The sequence below is a fragment of the Octopus sinensis genome, linkage group LG15, assembly GCF_006345805.1.
Source record: "Octopus sinensis linkage group LG15, ASM634580v1, whole genome shotgun sequence".
NCBI classification, from domain to species: domain Eukaryota; kingdom Metazoa; phylum Mollusca; class Cephalopoda; order Octopoda; family Octopodidae; genus Octopus; species Octopus sinensis.
This window is the reverse complement of record NC_043011.1, coordinates 11,692,485-11,718,984: the sequence shown is the minus strand read 5'-3', so window position 1 is coordinate 11,718,984 and position 26,500 is coordinate 11,692,485. Positions and strand designations below refer to the sequence as shown.

Sequence of the window (26,500 nt, the reverse complement as noted above, 5' to 3'; positions counted from 1 at the left end):
GTGTCTTGCTCAAGAACACAACACGCAGCCCATCCGAGATTCGAACACACAACCTTATGATCGTAAGCTCGACACTCTAACCATTGAGCCATGCGCCTTCACATGATGTTATTATATTGAAAACATAAAATGACATAACGTGAAATTATATAGTTTTTAGCATTTTGATTTTAAAAAAAAACATTTTAATAAAATGTGACAATACAACTTTTCCCTTTAACTTATTTTAAGTAATTCATTCAATTGTATTTGGATCAACTGTTTCCAATATCTGGACTGAAACCAGAAGATCTTGAGCAACTTCATAAATGTGTTATTCATAATTTTCATTATACACAAATATAATTATCAGAAGAAGGCGAATAACTCGTCTATAGTTTTTAGTTTAAAACATAGAATTTTAAAACTTTCCATACGAAATGTAATAGTAATTTAATTCTTGATTTTTATTGTACCGCGAAACTAGTTCTCTACTAATAAACTGTGTTATGGTAGATGTGCCCGAAATGAATGAAATAATGTTTCGCTTCTCAACACCCACCTTCCTTTTCTTTTTTCTTTTTTTTTATCCTCTTTATCATTGTTAGTCATCTTTTTATTTTCATGTTTCTCAGTCATACAATGAAAACGCATTAAGAAAATTTGCAAAACACTTCCTCAACAAGTCACTATTTTCTGCAATATATTTGATAATTCTTTATCCAAAATGCTTGTGGCAGGAGTTGTTTCGTATTTCAGAATGTTTTTCCACCAGAATAAACCTACCCATTACATAGTCGCTTTATCCTTTCAACCATATAGAAGAGTTATAATCTATTTCGCTTCTTACATTCGTTTTTTTAACTTAAATTTTAGCATTTATAAGATCAAAATAATATATAACTGTAAACTAGCTATATAAAAAAAAAAAGACCTAGATATAAACAATTCTCACTAAGTATATTTTCCCCCTGTTTGATACATTTAAAATCCAACAAAATTAATAAAATTTGCTTTTCAGAAAACATTTCGCGTAAAAATTCGGTGCGCTTTCAGTAATCTATCATTTGTGGTGTATCTTTCACTCAAAACAAATTTCTGACGTAGAAGATTTTCGGATTTTGGAAATTAAACGATAAAATACCATTGCCACCGTTCATAATATTGCTGATATGAGCCAATGAAATGTGGTTGCCCAACCTACTAGTAACAGAGACAGGTCTCCCTCAAATGGCACCGTGTTGTCCTAAAAAAACAAATATTGGATTATAATTAATGAAACAGACGAGATGCTTATGGCAGGAATAACTTTCATTATAGCTCTGTTGCTAAACAATATCATTAACAACAACAACTTATTACTCTTGTTAGTGATATAACTACTAAGAATAATCGGATCTTTTCGGTTTGAACGGGAGTTTTTAACATAATTTCTAGGTAACTAAAAAATTTTTAACTTCGTATACTGGTAGAGTGTGTTTATAAAACATCTTTTTCTCTTGGCTTTATTGAGAAAATTCTATAGTTTGTAAGATATTTGTTGTTTTTTTCTTCAATTTCTGCAATTTCAACCAATCAATGACCGTCTATTGAGGTGAAAACATTCTGTGTCGTATGAATATGTCCCTCATTTAAGAAACAGATTGGGTTTATTTACATTTGTGAAGAAAAAAAATACCCTTCCCCCACCCCTAACCCTAAAACAGATTGAAATGCAATAGATCGATACTAAGGTCATAATTATGGGTGACAATTTCATATGACACCGCTAGAAAAAACTGCCGTTCAAACCGAAAAGATCCGAATAATCTTGTTATATACATCGAGATTGTTGTTATATATGCTGGTAGATACGTCTAACAAAACTCAGTATCATTAACAAGAATAACTACAATCACCACCATGAATTTCAGAATCAACTTTCATCTTCAGGGTTACAAATACACCACACCAATACAACTATCATTACCACCACTATTACCACTGTCACCCCACTAACATCATTTTCATCATCGCCAACAATATCACTGTCAATATGTCTTCCACTTAGCAGACCTATAACCAGTAACAACATGATTATGACTTCCACCAATCTCGGTGTGTTAACCACCAGCATAAACATTACTAGCAACACCATCAAGACTATTTCTATTACTGCCACAACACGAAGAGCAATCAACAACACCAACATTATTGCTATGACTACCACTACCATCACTACTATATGCATCCTTATCATCACCCCTTCTATCATTAATGTCAAATGTTTATAATTGACAGACAAGCTAAAGATTCCAGTCGTACAGAAAGTGTCGGCTCTGAAGAAATTCATTTTCCTCAGCGTTGGAAAATTGCATTTCATTGGCGACGGATCTAGACCAGACACAGACGAAGATTACGAGTTAACAATTCATGAAGGCGATGAGAAAATCCTGATAAAAGGTGCAGGTAGAGCAGGTGTCTTCTACGGTATACAATCACTGCTCAGTTTGAAGACGGGAAACCCCAACAGCGGTTTCACCGTACCCATAGCTTTCATCAGAGACAGACCTCGCTACTCTTATCGTGGAGTTCAGATCGACGTGGGTCGGAATTTCCACAGCAAAGAGTGTATCCTCAAACTGATTGAAGCTATGGCTACCTACAAGATGAACAAGTTACATCTGCATCTCACCGATGATGAAGGATGGAGGATCGAGATCCCAGGCCTACCCGAATTGACATCGGTCAGTCCAATATCATAGTCGAGTGGATGTGTATGTTTTATGTGGGTAGCAATTATAAAGCTGAACATAAGAAGGCCAAATTTCAAATGGCTGAAATTCAGAATAACGAAAATGCAGAACACGGAACGCTGCGATGTTAAAAATCAAAATAACAAATGTTGAAACATTTTGGGGGAATATAAGATTTATTTGCAGTTTTAAAAAGGAATTTATTCGAGAAGCTACACCATAATAACAGATAAGCGAGATATCTAAGACAAAAATTAAATAGATAAATAAAAGTGTTTTTCAGGAATGCAACGAACACCTAAACAAAATGTAGATAGTTTGTTCATCAAATATTTCCTCACTTTAAATTCTCATATTAATTGGAATTTTCTTCCATTCTTTCAAAACAAATATTAATATGTTGAATTCCGTTAGATCAAAAGTTGGCTTGTGTACTTTTACCATCACTCATTCGCTCATTCCATTTACCATCACTCATTCGCTTTGTAATACCAATATTCAAGCTTTGGCCATGATCTTACGGTATATTTATGATTGTATTGAAAGAAAAGAAAGGAAATATTCAATAACGAGTGAATTTAAATAACAAAAGTTTTCGATAAATAAATTATTCAATGTTTTGGCTTTTGTTTTCAATATAGTATCTTGCAAAAACTTCTATTTACTAATTTATTTATTTTTGTGTGTAAATATGCTAATTTTCTCGTTTACCTTTATTATTGTGATGCAGTATAATAAAAAAAATTGTTTCACAAATAAACTCATTTATAAAAGTGTAAATAAATAGCTTTTAAGACCGTTTCTCCCATTTTCGACATTCTTGTATTCAGTATTCTGGTTTTTCGATCATATGAAATTCGGTTTTCTTATGTTCAAATTATAAGACAAAGCAATTTTGTCTGTGTGTGTAACTTTTAGTAGGAGAGATATGATCATTCATATTTGAGAGTATCCATATGCAATTATGTATACGTGAGATCTTTACACAGGTATGTATATGTAACGGATTTAATTGATTTGGTGTGGTTATTAATTGTAACAGGAGAAATTGATTTGTAAACATTATGATATTTGTTGTTATCGCATACTGTAGGATGTGGAAGATAGAACAATGCATGAAGTTTAAAGAAATATTTATTTACCGTTACGTTACAATACCTTGTCTCGACGGGCAGGTTGATAAATCCAAAAGCATGTGAAAGTTAGATGCGGTAGAATATTTGAGTTTGGGTTCTCTCATTGTCTAGTAGTAATTGCTGAGACAGATAGAATGATAGAACCGTAGATTTAGTTGGTGGTCTTGTTATCTATTCTAGCTTTTGGTGAAGTAGAAGAGGTTAGAAAGGGTCAAGTGGTGAAGACATTATTTGGCCTAGCTAAAGGCATCTGGAAAAGATTTGAGAACAGATTTGGAGCTAGTGAGAGTGAGAGAGTGTGAGACGTTGTCTTTCTTTTCCCTCTGGCCGTGTTGTCTGACAGTAAACTTCATTTCTCCCTCTGACCAAGGTTCTAGCTGGTCAGCCAGACTACGTTCTTGATGAGTTGTCACCAAGTGGTGACTAACTGATTTTTGCTTGGGGTGTGATTGCTTTTATAACTATCCAAAAGGATAGATATATCATTGAGAACAACATATTTAGTTGGTGGTCTTGTTATCTATTCTAGCTTTTGGTGAAGTAGAAGAGGTTAGAAAGGGTCAAGTAGTGAAGACATTATTTGGCCTAGCTAGAGGCATCTGGAAAATGTAAAACTGCTGTCAGAGAAAAACCATTGTTCCATCATGGGAAAAGTTCTGTAGCAGTGTTGATTTAAATTTGGTTATAGTAGATCGAATCCACTTCATACATGCAAGATTCGCTACATATATATGCATAATCATAAATGTATGCGTGCGTCTCTACGAAATAGACTTGTAGATGCCTAGTACAGACATCCTACATATGCACGTACACAATAACTTACATATAAAAAGGAGCTGTCTATGCATTATGTTCTCTAATACGTTCAGACATGTGCGTTCTTATATACGCATACACATGTAAATCTCAGAAGACCCATCATGTTCATCCATACATTCCACATATACAGATACTGATACTCAAATGTATATGAATATATATATATAAAATTCAAGTTATGTGTGTGAGACTGTCTGCTCCGATTTAGATTCCTAACTACTCCCACATTTTGCGGTGCAGTTTAACCAAAAGCGGGTATCTTATAGTCGTCATTCATATCGAGCCCTTCTGGGTGTTAGCGCGCGTCTACGATGAGTCTACGATTTAAAAAAAAAATTACCATCATTTTTCCGCATTTTTGATGATTTTTGCTCGGGTTATATAAGGGAAGTAACTCTCTAAAAATGCTTATATAGTTATTTTCCTTACAAACCCGAGCAACGCCGGGCGATACTGCTAGTGATTATTTAAAGAAACTTTCCTTACAATATCTCTCATTGATCAGTAATTCACCATATTGTTTATATTGCAGATTGGCGCAAAACGCTGCGACGATATGTCGGAGAGAACGTGTCTGATGTCACAGCTTGGCTCCGGTCCGAATATGAACTCATCAGTGAATGGTTACTACACAGTCCAAGACTACGTGGAAATTCTTAAAGCAGCCAAAAAACATCATATTGAAGTTATACCCGAGCTAGACATGCCCGGTCATGCCCGTGCCGCCATAAAATCAATGGAGGCGCGGTCTAAAGCAGTCAGTGGAAGCATGGGTTCAATGTTTTTACTGACCGATCCCAATGATAAATCACGTTACCGGTCTGTGCAGATGTTCAGCGACAATGCCTTAAACCCATGCGTGACAGGGAGTTTCAGATTTCTGACGCATTTGCTGAACGAACTAAAGGCCATGCACAAACCTATCATGCCGCTGAAAAACTATCACTTTGGAGGAGACGAAGTAGGAGACGGAGCTTGGTTGAAGTCCCCCGCTTGCCAGAAACTAATGAAGTCATCAGCTTTTACAACCAGTGAGATAAAACATTATTTCGTCTCTATGGTTAGCAACTTAACTGCACCTTTTAATCTGGACATCTCCGCTTGGGAAGATGGACTAATGGACACTAGTGATCGAATGTTCCCGAGACAGTCAATACAGAATGAAAATGTAACAGCTTATGCTTGGGACAATATATGGGAATGGAACAAGGCCAGCCGTGCATACAAGTTCGCCAATGCTGGATATAAGGTAAATTATTAAACCTCCTTTGATATTCGGAGAATTTTCAGTATGCTTATCTATCTACCTATATATCCATTTAACTCGCAAGCTATCTCTACATATATGTGCAAGTATGTGTATGTATGTGTGTGTGAGTGTATATGTACATATATCTATATCTATATGTGTGTGTGTGTGTTTGTATGTGTGTGCATGTGTATGTGTGTGTAACCCGCACACACTAGCACTGACCACTTCCCAGCACCCACACCATCATCCACACACCTTCACATGCACGCACGCATACGGCAATGTCACCACCCATCCCCCTTCAACACGCACGGACACGCACATATACGCTCTCACATACACACACGCACACCTTCGTTTTGGAATCACCACTACTTTATTATCTCCCCTTCTTCCTAGCTCTTCTGTGTGACCCCTCTGTCCGGCATTCGCCATGATAGATCGCAAGCCACTATACCTTTTTCTATTTTCTCTCCCTGTTTATTTCTGTGTTCCTTTCTGTCGAAGAGCGTAGGCTCGAAACGTAAAAGACTTTCTCACTTCCCGAGCGTTAAACTAATACATATGTTTGTTGTTTACACACCCGCCTTCATCTTTTGGGGGGGGGGGTCGTAAATTCTCACTACATATATATACGGCAATAAGAAAATGGAGGGGATCAAGAGGTGGTATTCATCAACTTTTAGATATTATGTTATGCCTATTTATTTATTTTTAAAAAAGCAATTATAACAATATACGTACATGTATAATATATAAAAATACCAGTAATTATTAAAATATATAACGTAGAGCATAGAAAGTAGAATAGTATCTTACAGCTGTTTCAGCCAAGAGTCCATAGAACCCCACTTTACTTCCATCCCTTCAGTATTTGGTAGATAAAATTAAGGTACTTGGGGGTGCCTCTGGGTTTCATCAGAGAGTTTAGAAAGTTCATAAATACATACATATACACACACTTCTACATATACATACATATACATAAATATACGTAAATACATACCTATATATTTATACCCCATATTTATATATTTATACGTGGAGGAGCAATGGCCCAGTGGTTAGGGCAGCGGACTCGCGGTCATAGGATCGCGGTTTCGATTCCCAGACTGGGTGTTGTGAGTGTTTATTGAGCGAAAACACCTAAAGCTCCACGAGGCTTCGGCAGGGGATGGTGGTGATCCCTGCTGTACTCTTTCACCACAACTTTCGCTCATTCTTACTTCCTGTTTCTGTTGTACCTGTATTTCAAAGGGCCGGCCTTGTCACTCTCTGTGTCACGCTGAATATTCCCGAGAACTACGTTAAGGGTACACGTGTCTGTGGAGTGCTCAGCCACTTACACGTTAATTTCACAAGCAGGCTGTTCCGTTGATTGGATCAACCGGAACCCTCGTCGTCGTAACCGACGGAGTGCTTCCCATATTTATACGTATGTGCACGCAAAGGAATCAATTATTATTATTATTATTAGGTGTATTATATTATTCTTATTAAATAAAGTATAAACAGAGGAAAGAAAAATTATCAAAAGAGAAATAATAGTGGAATTTAAATAATCAATATATCTTAAGATTATTGTAGTTATGTAGGTATATGAAAAGGTATATTAATAAGGAATACGTATATATATACATCTATACATACACACACATATATGCATATGTATATATATTTACGTACAAACATACCCGTAGGTACATACATATTTCATGTGTTGAGAAGGGAGGATTACTGTAGTAGTTCGTATTTTTCTTTTTATATAATTATAATAATTATACAAAAACATATATACATACATATAAACATGCGATATGTTTTCAATTGAGGGCTTGAGGTAACGGTCTACAATAAGTGGGTGAGAGTTTATATTAATACCAGTGATATTAGTCAGTATTATATATATATATGAAGTAGTGGTACACGAAGTACCATTATTTGCTGGAAATAGCAGCTGATAACCGTTCGGCGCTAGGTAAAGCTTCACTGAATGTATAGAGGCAGAGATATGTGAAGCTTTGCCTAGCGCCGAACGGTTATCAGCTGCTATTTCCAGCAAATAATGGTACTTCGTGCACCACTACTTCATATTTATAATTCTACCTATATGGTGCTTGCCTCCCCTTTACGAATATAAGGACGCAGAAAATGCGTCAAAGCCGACAGGAAGCGTCGATGCTTCCTATGGCTATATAGCGGTGGTGTAATTCTCTCTACGGGACTGTCACGTTATGTTGACTTTATGCAACCACTCTATCGCTCCACCACCGCTCATGTCTCTTTGAGACATTTAGAAATTCATTATTTCTAATAATATTATTGTATTTTAATAAGATTTATATTTTTTTGTATATATATATATATATATATATATATATATATATATATATATATATATATATATATATATTATATATATGTATATATCACCGTGACCGACCAGGCTATCAGATGTTGCTACACATCGCTGGTCACAATGCGCTTCGCATTGTTTTAGCCTTCAAATGACGCCACCCCGCTGGCTAAGCGAGCAGGCCAACAGAAGAAAGAGTGAGAGAAAGTTGTGGCGAAAGAGTACAGCAGGGATCCCCACCACCCCTGCCGGAGCCTCGTGGAGCTTCAGGTGTTTTTCGCTCAATAAACACTCACAACGCCCGGTCTGGGAATCGAAACCACGATCCTACGACCGCGAGTCCGCTGCCCTAACCACTGGGCCATTGCGCCTCCACATGTGTATGCGTGTGTATGTGTGTGTATATATATATATATATATATATTATATATATATATATTATATATATGTATGTATGTATGTATGTATGTATGTATGTATGCATGCATGTATGCATGTATGTATGTATATATAACTGATCAGAATGTTAACGTCGGTTTCGCGCCGACTGCTGCACATAGCAATATAAAGAACTCTTCAGGCATACTTCCGGCTAGCATGTCTGAAGGATTGTCATTTTACTTTTTACTATCGGTCTTTATATTCCTTTTGTTCCCTATTATTAAAACCAGCGTCTTTGTCTTTTTTACATTCATTGTTAGGTCTTTCTTGTCATTTTGCTCTTTTACAGTTGCCTACAGTTTGATGTCTGCGAATAACGTTGTATCATTAGCATGTCTTTCTTATAGTTTACCTATGTTCGTGCCATTGACTCCTTTGATCTCATTTGACTCTCGGAATATATATACAGCATAGATTTTAAATGGGTATGGTGATAACACATCCTTATCTTACACCTCTTTTAATCTCTGCTAGTTCTGATTGTTCCTCATCTATTTTCATAGCTGCCTTGTGGTACACGCTTGTGGTGCTCTGAAGTGCACGCTTGCCTTAAGGTCTGTTTCTCTGTTTAGTTAGTACAATCCAGATAGTTTGAACATGTAACAACTATGTGTAACTTTCAGAGCGATTAAAGACGTGGAGATGGAAGAGTTTTGTTGAAGGAAATCAACATTGTTATTTGCCGCTCACTATCTCGAGCGCTTCCGAGAGAGGAGAAAACTGGAATGCGGAGTTACACTTGATCTAAGCGGGAAATTCTGGAAAAGCTATCAAAAGAATTTATGTGTATATGTGTGTGTTTTGTATGTGTGTGTGTGTGATTTTGGCCGTTAAATAGCTGCAATGTTAAGCTTCGTAAGTTTCGATCAAAATGTTAATGTAAAATGAAGTTTGGTATGTACTCTCTCTCTCTCTCTCTCTCTCTCTCTCTCTCTCTCTCTCTCTCTCCTCTCTCTCTCTCTTTCTCTCTCTCTCTTTCTTTCTTTCTCTCTCTCTCTTTCTTTCTCTCTCTCTCCCTTTTCCTTCTCTCTCTCTCTATCTATCTATATATCTATCTATCTCTCTTTACTAATCGACAGGTTGTGATGGCACAAGCTACTCATCTATACTTTGACCATCCATATGAACCGGACCCGGAAGAAAGAGGATATTATTGGGCAACAAGATTTATTGATACCCGGAAAACTTTTGGTTTCCAACCAGGAAACATTTACGCTAACATCGATATGAAACGAAATGGAGAAAAACTAACTTATGGAAGTGTGTGTGGGCCGAGCGGGAGCTTGTGTGAAAAACTCAAGAAACCTGAAAATATAATCGGTAAGTTCTTTATGAAATTTCAAACATTGCCTCAGGATTCGAATTTTGGTGAACTGATCGGATTTCTACAAGTCTGTTTGTCTTTTGTTACGTTCTGGGTTCAAATTCCGCCGAGGTCGACTTTGCCTTTCATCCTTTCGGGGTCGATAAATTAAGTACCAGTTACGCACTGGGGTTGATGTAATCGACTTAATCCGTTTGTCTGTCCTTGTTTGTCCCCTCTGTGTTTAGCCCCTTGTGTGTAGTAAAGAAATATATTTTTCTCGTGAATTTCTTTGCTGACACTTTTTTCAGCATTATTAAAAACACAAAGCAGTATTCATTTTTTCTTATAACTTTATGCTTTCTAACCTGCGACCATCAATCTCTTTCTGTTTATCCCAATCTGTCCATCAATTTATTACTCCATATATCTCTTTCTGCCTATCCTGCAGTTATCCATCACCTCCCTTCCTGTCATCCTCTCTTCGCTTTGCTTTTCCTTTGTTCTTTCTTTTCTATCTTCCTCTCCTTCACTCTTTCTCTCTCTCTCTCTCTCTCTCTCACTCTATCTATCTATCTATCTATCTATCTATCTATCTATCTATCTATCTATCTTCTTCCCTTTCTTTTCCTTTCACTTCCTCTCTCACACTCCTCCCTCTCTATCCTACCGTCAATTTCTTCCCTTTCTTTTCCGACCACAATATCTCTATCTCTGTTGTTTTAACACTACCATCTCCTGTCACTCACCTGCTCCTACCTCGTCTCCCACCCCTTTCGCAACGGATACTGCCACCTTTTTCTTTCAATCCTGGCTGAGGAGAGGGCTGGGGCGTAATAGCAACAACAACGCATCTAGTCTCGACTGACCACAACTTACAGTCTGGTTCCTTCTCAAGATGTTAGGGGGCAGGGCAAGGCTAAAGAAGCTTCAGTTATTTGATTTCCATTGAGGAGGTGACATTCATCACTAGTAGCCGTTGTCTTCTCGACTCGACTGGTCACTTCTCATTTGATGCCAGCGGCGAGGTGTATTCATTTTCTGTCCTCTTCATTAAAATGTTACCTCTGTCAGTTTTTGTCTTTTCAATATAACATCCTGCGCTTTAATGGCGTATTTCCAAGTTCATATCACTTGAATTGTTTCTCGAATGCAAAATTTTGTGGCAATGTTTCTATGTCAACCTCTGTAAGGCATTTGCCTCGGGTTTAAACTGGTCTTAATGTTTTGACTCCTGTTGAAAGAACTTCATGCTCATCAAAGGCATCTCCTAATATTCGGTAGCAACTTTTATTTTTTATCTATGTAAGAGATCTCCTGACGAGGCGATAATTTTAAGACGAGCGGTGGAAAGGACAAAACAGTAGACTTACACAACACGAAACAAACAGAATATATAGTCTTACGATTTAATGGTGGGTTTAAGGTGGTGATAATATAAAACAAAACGAAATGTTCAGCTTTCCAGTTAAACACTAAATGAAAAAAGTCAGAACTCATAGGAAAAGAAAATCATTTTAAAAATAAGTTGTTTGCTATTTTATGTAGCTCAACAAACTTCTGTACAGCTCTTAGTTATAGAGGAAATACGGTGCGCCTACTCCAGCATGCTTTTGTCGACATAAGGAATTTCAAGTTCTTAAACCTTAGCCAGCTCGCAGTTCCCAAATTGCCATTCAATGTTTCATGGACCTCTTTTCCAACACTTCTTTTGTTATACATTTATTTTCGTCATTATTATCTTCATCAACACTTTATATTTTTGTCTAGGTCTGCAGTGTAATGTGTGGAGCGAATCAGTAAGAACAGATGAACAAGTCTTTGAAATGTTCTTCCCAAGATTACTGGCTGCTGCAGAGCGAGCATGGCATGAAGCAGACTGGGAGAAAAATGGAACTCAACAAGGGAACGAAACTTCTGATTTTACTGAGTTTATAACTACAGTTGGTTACAGAGAATTACTTCGCTTGGATATGATGGGAATTACGTATCGAGTACCGCCGCCTGGTGCCTTGTATGTATTTCAGTTGAGAATTATATCCCGTCACTAACACTGCCCGCCACAAAGGCAATTCATGTTTCAAATATTTCTTTGAATTCATTGAAGCGTAATAGTTACATAGCAGTTTCCCATTTCTTCACACAGATCTTTTCGTTTTTATTGAACTCTGCAAAGTCTTTTGTGCTACAGGGGTTGAGTAGAAGAAAAGAGACGAAGCAGTGCGGTCTGCCTCTCCACATTCTCAGTCAGTTGCTGCCAGTCTTGTGACCCCATCTGACTAAAGCAGCTTTTGATCGTCCTCTTCTCATTCTCAGGTTATTGAATGTCTGTCACTGAATCCATGGTGCTGCTGAGCCAAGAGAGAGGTCTTCAGCAGAGTGGGTTCCTGCATGTTAATTGAAAAACGGGGTCTGGTTCTTTTTCGAGATGTTAGGGACTGAGTATGGCTGAAGAAGCGCCGGGCTTTACGCCCATGGAGGAGTAACAGATCTGTGTTAGTGGGTTTCATGCAACCAGTGGATCACTCAGCAGATGTTGTTCAAAGTTGGATCAAGTTTCTTGCATGGACTGATCCCTCCCAGAGAGAACATGCATACTCTGCAAAGAGGTAGCACAAGGCCAGAGATGTATATCTTAATGTGTGTGCTGTGGATCCCTATTTGATATTGAACAGTTTCCGTAGAATGTTGTTTCGAGAACCAACTTCCGATTTGGTGTTTTGGAGGTGCTCCTTTAAGAAGAGAATGCGATCCAACACAATTCCGCAATAGATAGGTAGATTGCTCCCACGGTGTTCCCGAGCATTTCGTGTTAAGAGGCCACTTAGTTTCATGATTCCTGAAATGAAAATAGTTCACTTGAGCTTTCGCAAGTGGTTGTGTTCATAATAGAGAAGTAGTTCATTTAGGGCTGAGATAAGGTTTGCTTCTACTGCCTCAGATGTACTCTCTTGGGATGTTACACAGAGATCATCAGCAAAGATGAGCCATTTAGTTTTCTGTTACATAGTTGTGGGACTAACACAATGCTTTGGTGTAAGCCATCCCGTTGCTGCCGTCAGCGATTTTGCTTTTGTTCAAAACAACAAAGTACCTGTCATTCAGGTGGACTCCAATGAGATCTGTATGCACCAAGTCTTTCGTCAATTTCAAAATTTTTTCAAGAGGAGACGGTGGTTTACAGTGTCCAATTCTGCAGATAGATCCACAAAGACGGACCTTGTTATCCGTCCTTTCTGAAACCCATCCTCAATATAGTGAGGGAAACCCAGCTGTTGGTTTTGTTGTAGATATAGATCTGATTGGTTGTAATTTGGCTTGTTAAGAAATGATAACTGGTTCAACAGCAGGGGCAAATCTGTTAAACTTTTTAGTACCTATTCCATGTCAAGATAAAATAAGCACTAAAAGAAAGGAAGTACTGCATAATTAACCAATGTTTCGTTAGTTTCTTGGAAGACAGACTGATGTTCCTATCCACGGAGAGATGTATCAATGTTGTGAAATCTATGGTAAGCTCCAGTAGATCGTCACCAACTATGCATGATGCATTTCATAACAGTCGCATACACATGAATCTTTGAGGAAAGATCTTGTACAAGCAATGTTAAATGTTAATCTCTGCAGTAATTATTGCGCCATTGCAATCACAGATATATCCCATTTATTATATTTTACCTGAATTTTAAGAAACGAATTTCTCAGATTATGAATTACTGTTATACACTGGTTTCCTCTTCGTGATTGTTATAGTCATAACAATATGATCGTTGTACTAGCTGACCTTCTTCAGGTGTATCTTTAATTATGGGAAGCACTCCGTCGGTTACGAAGACGAGGGTTCCGGTTGATCCAAATCAACGGAACAGCCTGCTCGTGAAATTAACGTGTAAGTGGCTGAGCACTCCACAGACACATGTACCCTTAACGTAGTTCTCGGGGATATTCAGCGTGACACAGAGAGTGACAAGGCCGGCCCTTTGAAATACAGGTACAACAGAAACAGGAAGTAAGAGTGAGAGAAAGTTGTGGTGAAAGAGTACAGCAGGGATCACCACCATCCCCTGCCGGAGCCTCGTGGAGTTTTAGGTGTTTTCGCTCAATAAACACTCACAACGCCCGGTCTGGGAATCGAAACCGCGATCCTATGACCGCAAGTCCACTACCCTAACCACTGGGCCATTGCGCCTCCACCCTTTAATTATACTCACAAACCGAGAAGAATCTTTTTTTTTTACAGAGGATCGAGGCTTACTCGATATTGGGCCGATCCCGGCTAATCCTACCTACGAATTCGTAGAATGAATTCGGAGAAAAAGGAAGAAATCACTAACCTTTATTGAAAAAAGTCAAGATAATAAATTAGGAACAACCATACTACATAGAATGATAGAAATAATCGATGCATGTACTGGAGTCTGATAACTTCTTCAGTGGGCTTAATAAATAAAAAATTAGTAACATTGCGGTGCCTTTAATTAAATTAGAAAGAACATTAGGTATAAGGCCATGAAAAAATTGAATCCGAAGTTTTTAATTTTTGTTACCTATGAATTAATGTAATACAAACGTTAAGTGTCGTGTGTTGGGTGTGTCAGTTTACTTGGTTCAATCTCAGGATCAGTGAATGTGTGTGTGTGTGTGTGTGCGTGCATGAGTGTGTGCGTATATATATATATATAGTCAATTCAAATAAACGAAAATAAAATTAACAATACCAGACAACAAGAGGAGAAAAAGGAAAAAATCACTAACAATTATTGAAAAAAGGTCAAGATAATAAATCGGGAACAACCTTACAGCATAGAACGACAGAAATAATCGATGCATGTACTGCAGTTTTAGTTTGACACTCAGTAAAAGAAGTGAGTTTTTCACGTTTCAAGCATAGCTCTTCATCGGAAAGGAGAAAGAGAAAAAAAACCAAAGAAGGAAAAGAAATTTCCAACAGCTCGAGCTGTTGGCGATGAAGAGCTATGTCCGAAACGTCAAAAACTCTCTTTTTACTTAAGTGTCAAACTAATACATTCCTTCTGCACGTGCTCTTATTATCTATTATTGTTAATTTTATTATTCGTTTATTTGAATAGACTATTTTCCGCACGGACACCTCTACGTCCTTCCGACTGATTTGGAGTACCTGATTCGTGGATTTTCTTACTCTACTCTTGGATGATGTTACCTTTAAATTCCTTCGGATGAGTATCGAGTAATATAAGTGGTATTACATTATTTTATAGGCACAGAGCCTAAAAAATTTGATGAGTAAGGAGTGAAATGTTGTGAGGATTCACGCTCGTTCATTGTACATTTGTGGTGTAATTGATATGAAAATATATAAGTAGAAATCGAAACGAAGCTGTTTTCATTGAGAAAAGTGGCTTTCACTATAAACGATTAGATTATTTATTGTTCATGCTCCTAGTCATTGGCAACTTTTTGGCTCTTGTCTCTTTGTTTTTCTATTATAGAATTAATAGCACTACTGGTCAGATACATGCCAATTCAGCAATTCCAGGCTTGAAAATTGAGTTTAGTCCTGACGGACAAAATACTTGGATTACTGTTGATAAACAGTCGAAAGCGTATTCAGGCCAGAAATTATATCTAAGGACAAGGTAAGCTTCTTCGGTGATCCAATGAATATGTTCTCAGTTTTTATAGTTGATGTTCGCGATTGTATCAAACCTGTTCTTTACTTATGGTACATTCTAGTACAATGAGAGGTTGTTTATGCAGAGAAATGACCATAGAGTCAACGATGGAAAGTAATATTCGATTTTATCCTGAAATGTTTGAAAATACCCTGTTACGATGTTTTCACATTATTCAGCTCCTTGTATAATTAAATAGTTGCTTTTGATTGATTTAAATTAATGCTCTCTTGTATCACAGGTGAGAAAGAAATTGTGGAGTTAGCAGGTACTACTAGGCATCACTATGAAATTTTGAAAATATTCAAATGTAATTTCTACAGTACTTTTTACTTGGAGAGCATCCAAAGAAACATTTCGATATTTCATTTCTAAAATATTCATCCAATTGTCATATTCCCTAGAATATTCATCCAAATTTCAGTGAATTGGTCAAAATCTTACCTAAATGAATAATTAGCCATTTTTATAATCCTTTCTACTATAGGCACAAGGCCTGAAATTTGGGGGAGGAAGATAGTCGATTATATCGACCCCAGTGTGTAGCTGGTACTTAATTTATCGACCCCGAAAGGATGAAAGGCAAAGTCGACCTCGGCAGAATTCGGACTCCGGACGTAGTGGCAAACGAAATACCTATTTCTTTACTACCCACAGGGGGCTAAACACAGAGGGGACAAACAAGGACAGACAAACGGATTAAGTCGATTATACGACCCCAGTGCGTAACTGGTACTTATTTAATCGACCCCGAAAGGATGAAAGGCGAAGTCGACCACGGCGGAATTTTGAACTCAGAACGTAACGGCAGACGAAATACGGCTATGCATTTCGCCCGGCGTGCTAACGTTTCTGCCAGCTCGCCGCCTTATTAAACGGATTAAGTCGATTATATCGACCCCAGTGCGTAACTGGTACTTATTTAATCGACCCCGAAAGGATGAACGGCAAAGTCAACCTCGGCGGAATTTGAACTCAGAACTTAAAGACAGACGAGATACCGCTAAGCATTTTGCCCGGCGTGCTAACGTTTCTGCCAGCTCGCCGCCTTATTAGCCACCTTCATAATGTCATATCTTTGAAACTATGGTGATAATCATCTTCAAATTACACAATAGTAACCATGGTATATCAGTTCCTTTTCCTTTTTCAAGTACTTGGAAAGAAAATTTTTCTGGGGGGCAATTTTTTAAAATGTTTAAGTCAAGCCTATTTTGTTGCATGTTACAATCAATTTCGCTGTTTTCAGGCCTAGATGAATCCAAAAATACAAGCCACAGGCACTTGGGTTTTAGCATATTTGTTGTTGGTAGAGAGCTAAATAAGTCCTATTCTGAAATTTTGACACTCACATAAGTTGGATTTTCTCCGTTTTGACGGTGATTTTTTTCCTTTTTTTTTTTTTGCATCACGGTCTTGGAAATGACGATGATAAGCTTTTTTTATAAAAAAAAATTGTAAAATTTGTGATTTATATTTATGAAAATAAATTAATCATTTATATTTATGAAAAGTGAAAATTAAAGATAAAATTTTCACTCTTATATTTCGTAACGATTATCTGACCTACCCCTATCGATCTTTATATCAAAATAAGGCAAAAACATCCCTCTTTGTGACTATGTACAACTCGAATTATAGCGTTCTAGCGCTTTGAACTAAAACGAGGGATAACCATTCAGTAGTCAAAAAAAAAAGGGACAAACTTTGTAAATGTGTGGATATATTCAATTATTGGATTTTAAATTAAAACAATATGGTAAGCAAGGTCGCATCTAGAGCTTTTAAATGAGACATAATTTTTTATGGAAAAAAATTTTACTTTGACACGAAAATGATACCGCAAAATGTGTGTTTTTTGCGTTTTCAAACTGTGCTTGCCTCCATTGTACAGCATTCTATAGTGATACATAGTGCTACTGTAAATCGGTAATTTTAATACCAAACTTTTTGGTAGTTGCATGGTTAAAGAAATTAAGTATGTGTGTCTGGTGAAAGGTGGTAAAGTTGTGAATATTATTTGCATTTAAAATATCTACTTTTGCAGTTATATATATATATATATATATATATATATAACGGGAAAGTTTACGAAAATAAACAAAAGACGAAGGCAGGTGGAGTACAAACAAACAAATGTATTAGTATAGCGCTCAGGAATAGAAATAGAGAAAGTCTTTTACGTTTCGAGCCTACGCTCTTCGACAGAAAGATACACAGAAGGAGAGAAACAAGGAGAGAAAAAAATTCGTGTAGGAGCTAACGATCTATCGTGGCGTATCTCTTATTATAAAAGGCAGATTTTATCTGCCTCCCTTTGGGAGTTATACAAATCTACAATATAGGATTTCTTCAATTACAATTTACCTAGCATTTTTAAGAGTACAACGCATCGCGTCATGCCAGGTCCAGTTTTTAAATTTTAAACTCCAATTAAGCAAAATTTACAGAAAACTCACATTCTGGTGTGTGTGTCAAATGCTTTTATTAGTCTGGTTTACAGCACACGCAAACGCACACACACAGTGTGCAATGAATAAACTGAAACTAATTCACTGTGTGTTGACAGGTAGAAAATAGAATGCGATAGCGATGGCTATGGCGATGGCTATGGCGATGGCGATGGCTATGGCGATGGCGATGTAATATTTGTTTCTCTCTATGACGCTCATAAAAGCATTGATGTACATGTGTGCGTGCGTGAGTGTGTGTGTGTCATTCCTCACACACACGCATACACATACATATATGAGAGTGGCAAACACAAACGTTTCAAACAACTACATACAAACACGTGTGTGTTTGTTATTAGTAAAAAAGGCGCCAAAACACAACTCACTTATCATTCCAACACATTTGCAAAGACACGCGGACGGTCGAATAACAATACAGAAAAGGTAAATTGGTTTTTATTTTACTCTGTATATATTTTATTATATAATATTATATATAGATATATGTATATATAATTGCAGTATGAAACAGTGTTTATGTATAAACAGACGACACTGATATATAGTTATTAATAAATGTATGCATCCGTTTAACCATTTCGTTACCAAACCGCCCGAAAAAATTTTTGGTTAATGTGACCAAGCCGCCCGAATTTACCTATTCATATTTAAATGAGAATATCAGAGTAAATCTCTTTAGAACATTCGTGAAAACACGTATTATATTTCGTAAACAGTTCAACTACAGTTTTGTACAAAAATCGATTTGTAATTTTAATTCCGTGAATTATGGGAGATTTTTTCCCGAAATTTGTTCCTATTGTGTTTTCAAAATTTGTAATTCTGACAAAAAATGGATACGAATTTCATTATATCAAGCAGCGAGTCAGAATTCGAAGGATTTTCTACTGAAGACCTTCATAAATCTAACTCTATGACTGAAAAAAAAAGCATGTGGTATATGATCTCAACCTAAACAAAGCGAAAGAAACGATAGTTTGTTATTTCCCACAACCTTAAATGAAATTAAGGCCTATTTTGCCATAAATATTATTATGGGTATTAGAAAGTTACCCAGAATAACAAATTCTATCGTAAAATTTTGTTGTATACCCAATTGAATATTAGCTAATAACCCATTTTCTATAGCGATGTTTGAACAAAATTTTAATAATTTTATATATTGTTGAATTTACTTGTATCTACCTGCAATTAGAGTCACTTTGTGACAAAAATTATAGTATAGAATTGGTTGAGAACATTTCACTAAATTATCTTCCAAAAATCAGATTAATATATTCATAAATAAAAAAGTTATAGTTGTTTAATGAAACCAGACTAAATTTATGATTACGTTAGAAATTAATTGAAACACATAAGGGGTGTATTTTGGTCATAAATATAGTAACGAAAGGGTTAAGAAAAACCAAAAAATATTTTATTCTTTGTAAATGTTGTGTTCAAAATAACATTTTCTTTTAAGAATGTGTATATATACAAAGTATGTGTATATAACTACGTGGCTTATATCTTTATATATAAGAGTGAAGTTGTGTGTCTGTCTCCTACGATTTAGATTCGTAACTACTCCCACATTTTGCGGTATCTTATAGCGGGTATCTTATAGTCGTGATTCATATCGAGCCCTTCTGGGTATTAGCGCGCGTCTACGATGAGTCTACGATTTAAAAAAAATTTACCATCATATTTTTCCATTTTAATGCATATTTTTCGTTATTATATAAGGGAAGTAACTCTCTAAAAATATCTACGATGTGTCAACGATTTAAAAAAAAATTACCTTAATTTTTTTTCAATTTTTAATGCATTTTTAAAACATATTTTTTGGCTATAACTCTCTAAAAATGCTTATATAGTTATTTCCCTTACAAACCCGAGCAACGCCGGGCGATACTGCTAGTATATATATATATATATACGAGGGGCGTTCAATAAGTAATGCCCCTGACCCACTTCCTATAGCAGTAGAGCAACGAAACTTGGCACAATTATTAGTCTTTTTCTACATAGGAACTACTCAGAGTTACGCATTTCTCCCATCGTTTGATGCAGCTCTGAAGACCGTTTTTGTAGAAGACCCCAGCTTGGTCCTCCAACCACGACGTGACTTCAGAAATCAAGGCTGCATCATCTGGGAAACGCTTTCCTTTCAAAAACAACTTCATGGCTGGGAAGAGGTGAAAATCAGAGGGTGCAGCTCAGGAGATGGGGGATGAGTTCATAGCCGCACGCCTGTGCTTCTGATCTGGCGACACGCGAGTTGTGGACCGGAGCGTTGTCCTGCAGGAGGAGGATGCCTTTGCTGATCTTGCCTCGCCTCTTGATTTTGATAGCTTCTCTTAATTTCCTCAAAAGTGAAGCATAATAGACTCCTGTAATTGTGGCACCCTTTGCCAAGAAATCTGTCATCACTACTCCGTCCTGGTCCCAGAAGACTGTGAGCATGACCTTGCCAGCGGAGAGCTGCACCCTTGCCTTCTTTGGAGGAGGTGAGTCACGGTGCTTCCACTGCATTGACTGGGATTTGGTCTCTGGATCATAGTGATGGACCCAGGTTTCATCCTGTGTAGTCAGTCTTTTGAAAAATTTTGACTCATCTTCTTGGCACATCTTCAAATTCATCCTCGCGCTATCGACGGGTTCTTGCTTCTGGAAAGGTGTGAGCAGCCTGGGAATCCATCTGGCAGACACCTTTTGCATATGCAAATGGTCATGAATGATAGTTTCCACAGACCCGGTACTAATCTTGACCTCATGGGCTATTTGGCGAATAGTTATGCGTCGATCTTCCAAAATGGCAGCCTCAACTTGACGGACAGATGCCTCATCAATGGCAGAAGGGGGCGACCAGATCTGGGAGCTGCTTCCACAAAGTTCCGACCATGTTTGAATTCACGATGCCAGCGTTTTACAAGGTCATATGATGGGGCATCATCACCATAAGTTACTTTTATTTCATCAAAAGTCTCCCGTGGTGTGCATCCTTTCAAATACAAAAACCGCATCACTGCTCGACACTCAACAGGCTCCGTTTCACACTTGACTCAGTTCAAACACCTGTAAATCTGAAAGCACAATTAGTTCAGAGCTGTAATTTGCCACTTAATCTATGGAGATATAGGTAATTGCACATGCAAAATTTCAGCTAGATCAAACAACTGCAAGTGGGTCAGAGGCATTACTTATTGAACGCCCCTCGTATATATATATATATATATATATATATATATATATATATATATATTATATATATATATATATATATATATATATGATATATATGATATATATGATATATATGATATATATATAGGCGCAGGAGTGGCTGTGTGGTAAGTAGCTTGTTTACCAACCACACGGTTCCGGGTTCAGTCCCACTGTGTGGCACCTTGGGCAAGTGTCTTCTAAAGCCCTGTGAGTGGATTTGGTAGACGGAAACTGAAAGAAGTCCATCGTATATATGTATATATATGTGCTTAACAACCGATGCTGGTGTGTTTATGCCCCCGTTACTTAGCGGTTCGGCAAAAGAGACCGATAGAATAAGTACTGGGCTTACAAAAGAATAAGTCCCGGGGTCGAGTTGCTCGATTAAAGGCGATGCTCTAGCATGCCCACAGTCATATGACTGAAACAAGTAAAAGAGTAAAAGAGTATATATATATATATACTGTGCTTTCCTGGAGAGGTCTTGTAAGATCGAAATATATCCATGCTTCAACTTGTTACCTTTAAAGACATAATCCAATCCCATCATCATCATCTAATTTTCACAAAAATATGTTGCCTCATCTTAGTGAATTTATCTCCCTTACTTGTCTTTCAATTTTAAACATCTCTGGGAAGAGAGTTTTTGCATACTAATTATATAAATAGCCTCGGTTAATCGAAGTTTTTTTCACTTACTATATTATATGTGTGGTTGTGCATTTTTGCATTTAAATGTGTAGCAAATAATGGAGTCTACCAAATCCACTCACAGGGCTTTAGAAACACTTGCCCAAGGTGCCACACAGTGGGAATCCATGTAGTTTGAAGAAGAGAATATGTAGGTTAATTATATTGAGGATTATATATATATATATATATATATATATATATATATATATATATATATATATATATATATATATATATGTATGTATGTATGTATGTATGTATGTATAAAAAATATATATAAAAATACAAAATGGGACAAGAACGCAAAACATTCAAATAGACGACACAAAAAACGGGCGGGTCATTCGAAGCCTCTAATCTTCAGTCAAGAACCGGATCATCCTCGCAATTTCGGCTGATATATATATATATATATATATATATATATATATATATATATATATATATATATTATATATATATATATATATATATATATTATATATATATATAGTGAAGGGAAGAAATGGAGCCGAACGAAGATTCTACAAAATTCCTTTTTATTATTTTCTACACATGTCGAAACCCAATGGTCGTAACCTCAACCGTGTCTTTTCTGGTGTGATTTTTGCTACACAGGTATCGGTTAAATTTTGAATAATCCGTAACAAGATAATTCATTTATCCATTTCATTATATATATATATAATAACAAAATAATAAATAAAACACATACATATATACATACATATATGTACGTACATACATCTATATGTATATATTCATGCATATATGGGTACAGGACACCAAAAAAACGTCGAACACAATGGGAAACGAAATCATAAAAACAAAACCAAGGAAATGGACATTTTTCTTAAACAACGAAAAAACAGAGTACAAGACATACAACACAAGAAACATTCCCCTTCTCTTGTACTCTATTTTTTTGTTGTTTAAGAATAATATCCATTTCCTTGGTTTTGTTTTTATGTTTTCGTTTCTCATTGTGTTCGACGTTTTTTTTTTGTGTTCTGTACCCATATATGCATGTATATATACATATAGATGTAGGTACGTACATATATGTATGTATATATGCATATGTTTTATTTATTATTTTGTTATTATATGATAGAACGCCACGCATCCACTTCTAAGTAAGTTTTATCTTAATAGATATATATATAAATTAAATTAGAGACAAAACCACTATTAGGCAACTCAAACAGTGATAGACATAATAGTGGTTTTATCTCTAATTTAATTTATATTTATATTGTGAAATTTGATTTAATCCTAAATCTAATTTTTCCGTGTAAGTTTGGAAAGCACAAAAAAACACAACAACGCGAGTACGAACAAATATAGCATTATTGAACGCTCAGGAAAGAAGGAAAGAAGGAGGGTTTAACGTTTCGAGCGGAGCTCTTCGTCGGAAACATAGGAGAAGGAAAGATCCAGAGAAGGGAAGACAGAGGGAAAAAAATCGCCAACGGTACACACGCGGACATTTAAGAGATGCTGTTGTTTAACACTAGATTGGCCCTGAACAAGCAGACCTATGATTTAAAGTGTTCCAACCGAGACTATCCCATTTTTTTCAGCTTACTTTATCCAATGAAACCTTCCTTTTTAAGACAGCAGGGTGAGGTTTGATGGAAATTTCTAGCAAGTCGAGCTTCATTAAATTTTGAGATTTGCATAGAAGAGTGAACTGTCTGCATGATGCTGCTTGATTTAGATTTTTATCGAGCTTGAATATTGAGGATTATACTCAGTTTCCAAACTCTGTGGATTTGACTCTGCTCGTACGAATAGTTGCAATTGCTAATATATGCAACTCCATAATATTCTAAATACATATTTTTGATTTTGCCATACACGGGCAGTTATAAGTTTTTGAATTTTCTTGTTGTTTTTCGGGGTTTAAAGGGGTTTCCCACTAATTTTCAGTAGTCTGTGTGCGCAAAAATCTTATACTGTGCATAATTTTTCCTCTAATGAAAGTATACTCTCTCTCTCTCTTTTTTTACTCTTTTACTTGTTTCAGTCATTTGACTGCGGTCATACTGGAGCAGCGCCTTTAATCGAGCAAATCGACCCCGGGACTTATTCTATCGGTCTCTTTTGCCGAACCGCTAAGTAACGGGGACATAAACACACCAGCATCGGTTGTCAAGCAATGCTAGGGGGACAAACACAAACACACAAACACACACACGCATATATATATATATATATATATATATATATATATATATACATATTTTTGACGGGTTCCTTTCAGTTTCCGTCTACCAAATCCACTCACAAGGCTTTGGTCGGCCCGAGGCTATAGTAGAAGAAACTTGCCCAAGGTGCCACGCAGTGGGACTGAACCTGTTATTATACACCAAATGTATAATAACAAAAATTGTTAATCATTACATTATTTTAGGTGTTGTAATGAAAGAGGATAACTGAGAACCAATCACATTATTCAGTTACGATCTTCAACTTCAGTATGACCAAGTACGGAGCACATGTTGACATTTATCGTAAATGGTTAAAAGCATGATTTTTTAAATATATGTGAATCAAATAAAATTGTGACAGCCAAATGGCTTTAAGACAAAGAAGTGTGCCGAAAACACCGTTTGGAAATCAATGAGCGTTTAGTGGCAAGCCTAACATTATTAATCATATCATTGTGAGCACTTTTCACAGAACTTATATTTTTCCTAATCATCTTTCCTGAGAGCCTATTCTTTACTTATGGTACATTCTAGTACAATGAGAGGTTGTTTATGCAGAGAAATGACCATAGAGTCAACGATGGAATGTAATATTCGATTTTATCCTGAAATGTTTGAAAATACCCTGTTACGATGTTTTCACATTATTCAGCTCCTTGTATAATTAAATAGTTGCTTTTGATTGATTTAAATTAATGCTCTCTTGTATCACAAGTGAGAAAGAAATTGTGGAGTTAGCAGGTACTACTAGGCATCACTATGAAATTTTGAAAATATTCAGATGTAATTTCTACAGTACTTTTTTACTTGGAGAGCATCCAAAAGAAACATTTTGATATTTCATTTCTAAAATATTCATTTCCCATCTTTCGTTACAGTTACGATTCCTTTGGCTTATGTACTACTTTCAACATCATCATCCTTTTATTTTCTATTTCAGGTCTGCAGATGGCAAACGAACTAGTAGAGTAATCAGCCTCGATGTTCGATAAGGCACAAAGGATATACTTCTCTTCGATGCATTCATCCTTAGAGAAACATATGCAGAAATATATTTCTTAAAGTGTCGGCGCATTTTGAAAATGTCGTACCTGATATTTAAACAATCTTCATATTTCCAAGATTGATATAAAATTATTTCCTGAATTACGATAGTTGTAAGTCTTGCATCATTCAATAAATTTCTAATAGATATCAAACGTAGTTTCACTTTCTTTTAATTTTCAAATATAGTTGTATATAATTTGGTGACATTGACATTTCTCTAGTCTATATTTAAAAAAAAGGGGGGGGGGATGTGAATGAAACAGCAGTTTTTTTAAATTTAGTTTCCGCCGCTCTAACGATGTTTACTCTCGGTGTCTAGATTTATTAGGTTGAGATAATTTAAGCTTCGTCGATAATTACGTAGATAATCAGGACTGATTGACAAGACGTTAGCCCTCGATACTAAAAGAAAGCATTAAGTCGGAATGACTTTAAAAAAAACTGCTATCTCAATCACAATACTTCTTTCGCAATGACAGAGAAAACGCGTGTCGCCAAAATATATGCTACAACATTTAAAAATTGAAAGACAGCAGAATTAAATTCAATATCATCGCTTAATTTCAAGATCAATGCATGCAGCACATGAGCGGAACTTATATAATTCAGAAATAAATCTTGTATTAATGGATATCAAAAAATGAAGATATCTAAACGTCAAGTCCGAGATTTTCAACAAATACCAACACTTCAAGAAATACATTCTAAAATCCTGGAAATAAATTTAAATGACTTTACCACCAACAAAAATGATATGAAAACATACACATAATCTATTAAATTTTTGAGAATTTATCAAACATACAGAAGCAAAAATTTATCAACCTTACAGAAACAAAAAGTTACGCCCGTTTATGCTACATTTTATGTACATGGTCAACCAGAAGTTTATTTTAGAAAACTATATTCCAATACATGGAGGTTTTTAATTTGTCTTGTGGTTGCTAAAGATAAAGATTTTTCTAAAGAATGAAAATTTCAAGTCATGGAAGAATATGTTAATTAAAAGTATTATATATATATACTCTATTATTCTTTTATTCTTTTACTTGTTACAATCATTTGACTGCAGCCATGTTGGAGTATCGCCTTAAAAGATTTTTAGTTAAAGAAATAAACCTCAGGACATATTTTGAAGCCTTGTACTTATTCTATCGATCACTTTTACTGAACCGCTAAGTTCTGGGG

At 36.2% G+C, this 26,500-nt stretch overlaps 1 protein-coding gene across 1 annotated transcript in view; it reads left to right on the top strand.

Annotated features, from left to right (window-relative positions):
* LOC115219984 (beta-hexosaminidase-like) overlaps positions 1 to 25,464 on the top strand; it is a 39,679-nt gene extending 14,215 nt beyond the window's left edge. Inside the window, exons 5-10 of the mRNA XM_029790285.1 lie at positions 2,260 to 2,705; positions 5,205 to 5,921; positions 9,801 to 10,041; positions 11,795 to 12,038; positions 15,496 to 15,642; positions 25,206 to 25,464. Of these exons, the coding sequence (XP_029646145.1) occupies positions 2,260 to 2,705; positions 5,205 to 5,921; positions 9,801 to 10,041; positions 11,795 to 12,038; positions 15,496 to 15,642; positions 25,206 to 25,257 (1,847 nt within the window). The 3' untranslated portion in view covers positions 25,258 to 25,464. The remainder of the gene's footprint in view (positions 1 to 2,259; positions 2,706 to 5,204; positions 5,922 to 9,800; positions 10,042 to 11,794; positions 12,039 to 15,495; positions 15,643 to 25,205) is intronic.
* The last annotated feature ends 1,036 nt before the right edge of the window (positions 25,465 to 26,500 follow it).